This window comes from Trypanosoma cruzi, genomic scaffold (assembly GCF_000209065.1).
Source record: "Trypanosoma cruzi strain CL Brener 1047053516003 genomic scaffold, whole genome shotgun sequence".
NCBI classification, from domain to species: Eukaryota; Euglenozoa; class Kinetoplastea; order Trypanosomatida; family Trypanosomatidae; genus Trypanosoma; species Trypanosoma cruzi.
The window spans coordinates 1-5,168 of NW_001849269.1; the positions used below are offsets into that span (position 1 = coordinate 1).

Below are 5,168 nucleotides of genomic sequence, written 5' to 3' on the forward strand. Positions count from 1 at the left end.
GGGCACATCTGCCTCACAATGCCGTACGATGCAAGGCGTTTTGGCCACACTCATTCAAGGTAGAGGATGCGGTTGGAATTTGCCTGAAGACCGCGAGGGGAATACGGATGCAGGTGGCAGCCAAGTTTGTTTTCCCTGTTCCATTACAATTTCAGAAACAACGATTGAGCGTACAATGATGAATGCCTTTCGTGAAACTATTGCCTTTAAAACAGCCGCTCGCGGCTTGAACGACCGTAACTTTCGTATACCTCCACGAGATTGACAAATGCTCTTTTAATAATTAGATAACAAAAGAAGAAGACGAAACATGGCGTCTTTGCCATGAAATATGCTGCGTGTTTTTGTTCCTTTTTCTCTTTGAACGAGTTTATTTATTTATTTATTTATTTATTTATTTATTTTTATTTTTTTTTTTTTTTTTGGCAGAGGGTGTTTCAGCCCGTGAGCAATCAGCGTTTGGCATTGGGGAAGTTTTTTATTCCTCGTTTTTTGTTTTCTTTTTTTTCCTCTCGCATTTTTATTTCTCTTTTTTTGGTTGTGTTGGTGGTGGTAAGTGAAGAAAGGGAAGGTGCGATCCAATTAGTAAGGCAGTTTACATGTCCAAGGATTTTGTGCATGCGAAAGGCATCGTGTGGAAGCAAAGGGCTGCACCGCGTTCCATTGATCATGATGGAGTAATGAAGCGTGTAGTAAATGTAATAAAAGATGGTAATGAGTCCCTTTTATTCCATTGGATGAATACGTGTGATGACATCAACGTGAGAGATTCATGGGGCAATGCGGCACTTCACTGGGCTGCGGCGCTGGGTAAACTAAATGCCGTGACACATCTTCTTCTTGCTCAAGCTGATGTGAATGCGGTGAACATGAATGGGGCGACTCCACTTCATTGTGCGGCGATTTGTGGGCACTCAAACATCATCCGGCAGCTTTTGCGGAGCGGAGCGGATGTCATGGCGACGAATCACGAAGGCCAGACCATGATTGACTTGTTGCGATATATGGGCTGGGACAACGCATCTATTCAGCAAGAGCACTCGAGGAACGTGTCCCCTCTCAGTCCAAGTGGTCATGAAAACCTTGGAGAGGAACTTTCCTTTTCGGATGGAGCTTTTTTGGGCTCTCTTACAGCTTATGCTCCGCCGGATTCACCCTACGTTTATGAAGTCAATGTAGAGGTGAATAACCATCATCACGATCTGAGAACAAAGGAGATTGGAGAACCCTTGTGTGTGGAAAATGATGCGAGTAACGATGTTGCTGGGGAAGATCTGGTTTGCATGCAGTGGCATGCTGAAATGGAACAACTGTTTTCCCGTGAATCGGCGGAAAGAAATGAATTGATTAGTAAATACGCCAAATGGATGCTGCAGGTAACGGACACAATGAAATCTGACCATTCGGCCCCCACTGAAAAAGAGCGTAAAGAAGTTGGTGTTGTGCTTGATGCCAAATATTCACCACAAGGGTCGGATCAATTTCTGGTGCACCTGACGGGTGATGCCGACAGTGAGGAGTTGCGGGTGAAGGCGGACGACGTTAAGGATTCCCCGGTGGCGAAGGCGTACGTGGAACCCCTTAAAACTTCAACCATCACTCCGAACATTTCAGGCGAAATCATCGGTGGGGATGTTCTTCTTGCCCGTGAACACTCGGAGGATGCGGAACAGCCAGAACTTCCCAGTCTGCTGCGTGGAATTCCTTGTGGGAATTCACAAATTTCTAAAAGTGCACCGGTTTCCAACGTTCCAAATGCTTCAATTGAACACCTGCCACCACTGCGGATTTCACCGTCGATGAAGTCTTCGCCGGCGCTACTTGTGAATGAGAAGAGGCCGACGGATTCATTGAGCCTCCCGTCATGCAATTTAGTCACGGGGATTTTGTCACAAAACGTCGCCCACGGGGATACACCGCATAACAGCATTTTGACCATATCAACGCATTCAGATAAAAACAAGATAAAAAGCAGCCCGAACAGTAGCCCTGCTAACCATATCAACTGTGGCGAGAAAACACTGCCTCCTTTAAAGCTGAATAAAGTGAATTATAATGCCGTTGCTTCTGTGAGAGAGGCGTCCAAGATTCGTCAGGGTGGTGTGTTTTGTGGCGAGAAACGGAATGCTAATCGGGAATATTTATCCGAAGAAGAAAAAAGAATATACGAGGAATTTCTTCGAAGGTCTGCCCTGAGGTATTTGGGTCGCATAGTGGAACTGCGGAAGGCATAATCCCGTTATTGTCCAATCCGTAGACTCTTTTTTTTCTTTTTTTTTTTTTTTTTTTTTTTTTTGTGTGTGTGTGTGTGTATCTTTTGGTTATTTTACTTTTGCTCTTTTCTCCTTTCTTTTGCTTTTTTTTTTGTTTGTTTTTGCGTTGCGAGTACTTGGGCACTGTCTTGGTTTGGTTTATTGCGATTGTGTGTGGCGTGTGTTCTGCCTTTCTCTTTTTGAATATATAAAGCAGTTTATATGCATAAACATAGATACATACACTCACCCCACATGTATAAATACTTGAAAATATAAATATGTATGTACACGCATGAAAATGCATAATTATTGGAGGTTAAATTTGAGTTGGAGCGTTTTTATTCGATAATTCATTTTTTTTTTGTTTGTTTGTTACTTTTTTATATGTTTCTCACACCAATTTGGGGTTGCTCAAAGTGGTGGTGTTGGTGTTGGTGGTGATGGGGGGGAACAGCAGTCTGTTTTTGCCTCTGCGGCGATGTGGTGGAAATACATGGCGTTTGTTTGTCCTTTCCTGTGCATGTGGCGTTTTGTTAGCAATGAAGACGACGCATCACCTCAAGTCCCTCATAAATGACTTGGAGGTGTACGAGCGAGAGCTAAAGGAGAAAGTGCAACAGAAGGAGGAGGAACTGAAGCAGCTGCTGCAGCGTATTGGCCCCGTTACTGTAATTGCAGGCTTACCGCCATCGTCGTTCTCTGGCCCGTGGCATCTGCGTATTACACGTGAAGCCGATGGGAAGACGGACAGTGAGGGAGTTTTGTCGCCATCTCCATGCATTACAGAAGAGAGACGACACCTTCAATACACCGTCGGTGGCGGAGACTCTGTAGGCAAACACCGCAGTGAGAAGAGCGACGCGAAGCAAAGGAAAGATACATTGCTCTCAATCGATATTGACGCGGTTTCTTCAATATCTTTCGCCAGTACTTCCTCCGCGGAGTCTGTTGAGACTCTTGAAATGGCGCAGCAGCTTCTGACTGTGTGCGACAGGGCAAAAGATGGGCAGGCACGCCGTGTGCGTTTTGTAAGTCGAAGTCCTCAAGTCCTATCCAATGCTGTGGAGGCATTGGCTGCTGTGGCGGCAGTGGAGGGGGAGACGGGAGAAAAAGCACGCGGAACCCCATTGCCGCTCTCCCAGGCATCTCAGGCCCTCACCGGGGAAGGGGGTGACACAGACAACAAAGATCTTGATGCTTTAATGCTTATCAGAAACATTACGGCGACATCTAACATGGGCCTGGAAGCCACTAACCATGCGGATTTGCCCAGTCGAGTCCATGAAGATAATGAAGAACCATGTTACATACGAGGACGAAGAAAGCAAAAGGAACAGCAACAACAGAAAGAAGAGGTGCAACTTCATCCACTTCACACCGTTACGAGTGACGCATCACCCACTAATGCGGAAGATATTTCGGCGGTGGTGGAGCTGCCGAAGGTTAATTCTACACCAGGCTCTTGTGTCACACGTTCATTACGTCGGCACAGGAGCGAAAGCGGGCAGCCGCAGCAATTATGCAGCGGTCCTCCCGCGAAACGTTCACAAATCTCTGTTTCTCCTACAGTCAGCGCCGCTTGGCCTTACCATGTGAGTGACACTCAGATGGAGGGCAGGGGTGCCGGCATCATTCTTGCCTGTGGCCCCACTTTGTTCTTTGAATAACCACGTCATATTGTTCTTTTCACAATTTATATACATATATATATATATATATGTTTTTCTTTTTAGGTTTTTTTCTTTTTTTTTTTTTTGTGTGTGTACGCGTGTGTATTTGTGTTTTTGTTTGTTTGTTTGTTTGTTTGGGGGAAGGGGAAGGTTTGTTCGAATTCCTTTAAAATACACAGTGGCATATGTGTATGTTTTACATATTATACACGCAGCCATGATGCTTGGTGGTTCTTTTATTTATTTGTTTACTTTTTTTTTTTTTTTTTGCCGAAGCTGCTGGGGAAACAAAAAATAACTTCATTTGTGAAGAGAACGACGATCGAATTGTCCGACACGTGTGTTGACGTTGTGTCCGTTGACGGAATAAGAGACGTGTCCTCTCATTTATTTATTTATTTATTTAAATTTCTTTCTCTCTTTCCATCTCCGGGATGAACAGAAAGCAGGGCGAATAGAAGAAAACTACGCGAGGGAACAAAAACAGAGTAGAAAGCGGTGGGAGGAAAAAATCCAACGGGAAAAGGAAGAGAAAAACACACAAAAAAAAAAAGAAAAAAAAAAAAAAGAGGGTTGGGGCTGGAAGGTCATGGCGGAGGAATACGAAATTGGCCTCACCGTTCGCAAAGTGGCGGAGGAATTCCTGAAGCTGAAGATGGACTATGAGCGCAAAAATGACGATGGATGCAAGAAGCTTTTGGAGAGCATCAAGAAAAAACTTATTCTGCTGCCAACGTTTCTCAACCCCACAGCACATAGCCGGACACGATCGGAGGAGTTAACACTCACCCGTGAGGTGCTGGAGCACGGCGTGTTGGTCAGTGCGCGCCTCGGGGACCTTGATAGCTTTGAGCTCTATTTTAACCAACTCAATGTGTACTACACGGATATTGATAGCAGTGAGCTTCCTGAATCCCCGTTGTACCTGCTCATCCTTGGACTCAATTTGGTTCGTCTGCTGGTCCGCAATCGCATTGCGCAATTTCACTCCGAGCTGGAGAAAATACCCAACCAAATTCACGGCACGAACACTTACATTCGCTTTGCCGTTCTCCTCGAGCGTTACTTGATGGAGGGAAGCTACAAGAAGCTTCTCAATTCCCGCCACCAAGCACCTTCAAACGAGTACATTCCTATCGTAGGGATGTTGGAATCCACCGTGCGGCAGGAGGTGGCGGAATGCATCCCTCGTTCGTACAACACTCTTTCCATAGACAAGGCACAGAAAATTCTTATGGTTGAC

At 45.3% G+C, this 5,168-nt stretch overlaps 3 protein-coding genes across 3 annotated transcripts, besides 13 other annotated features; all 3 read left to right on the forward strand.

Annotated features, from left to right (window-relative positions):
* Nucleotides 1-4,884: a sequence feature (heterozygous, Esmeraldo-like haplotype).
* Nucleotides 370-404: a microsatellite.
* Nucleotides 475-536: a sequence feature (T-rich).
* Tc00.1047053509489.10 (hypothetical protein, conserved) lies at nt 600-2,234 on the forward strand (the record flags this gene model as incomplete). The annotated part of the gene is made up of 1 exon (XM_798970.1): nt 600-2,234. One exon carries the CDS (start codon nt 600-602, stop codon nt 2,232-2,234), a length of 1,635 nt encoding a protein of 544 aa, XP_804063.1.
* Nucleotides 2,262-2,296: a microsatellite.
* Nucleotides 2,314-2,376: a sequence feature (T-rich).
* On the forward strand, nt 2,696-3,922 carry Tc00.1047053509489.20 (hypothetical protein, conserved; the record flags this gene model as incomplete). Its single annotated transcript, XM_798971.1, has 1 exon — nt 2,696-3,922. One exon carries the CDS (start codon nt 2,696-2,698, stop codon nt 3,920-3,922), a length of 1,227 nt encoding a protein of 408 aa, XP_804064.1.
* Nucleotides 3,950-3,974: a microsatellite.
* Nucleotides 3,976-4,011: a microsatellite.
* Nucleotides 4,031-4,062: a microsatellite.
* Nucleotides 4,157-4,194: a sequence feature (T-rich).
* Nucleotides 4,311-4,331: a microsatellite.
* Nucleotides 4,447-4,493: a sequence feature (A-rich).
* Nucleotides 4,515-5,168, forward strand: Tc00.1047053509489.29 (proteasome regulatory non-ATP-ase subunit, putative; the record flags this gene model as incomplete). The annotated part of the gene is made up of 1 exon (XM_798972.1): nt 4,515-5,168. A coding segment is annotated over one exon (654 nt), but the record flags the coding sequence as incomplete, so codon positions are not given.
* Nucleotides 4,885-5,084: a sequence feature (areas merged during assembly that could not be assigned to a particular haplotype. This can correspond to areas where the two haplotypes were merged or to regions with more than two copies in the genome that were merged during assembly.).
* Nucleotides 5,085-5,168: a sequence feature (heterozygous, Esmeraldo-like haplotype).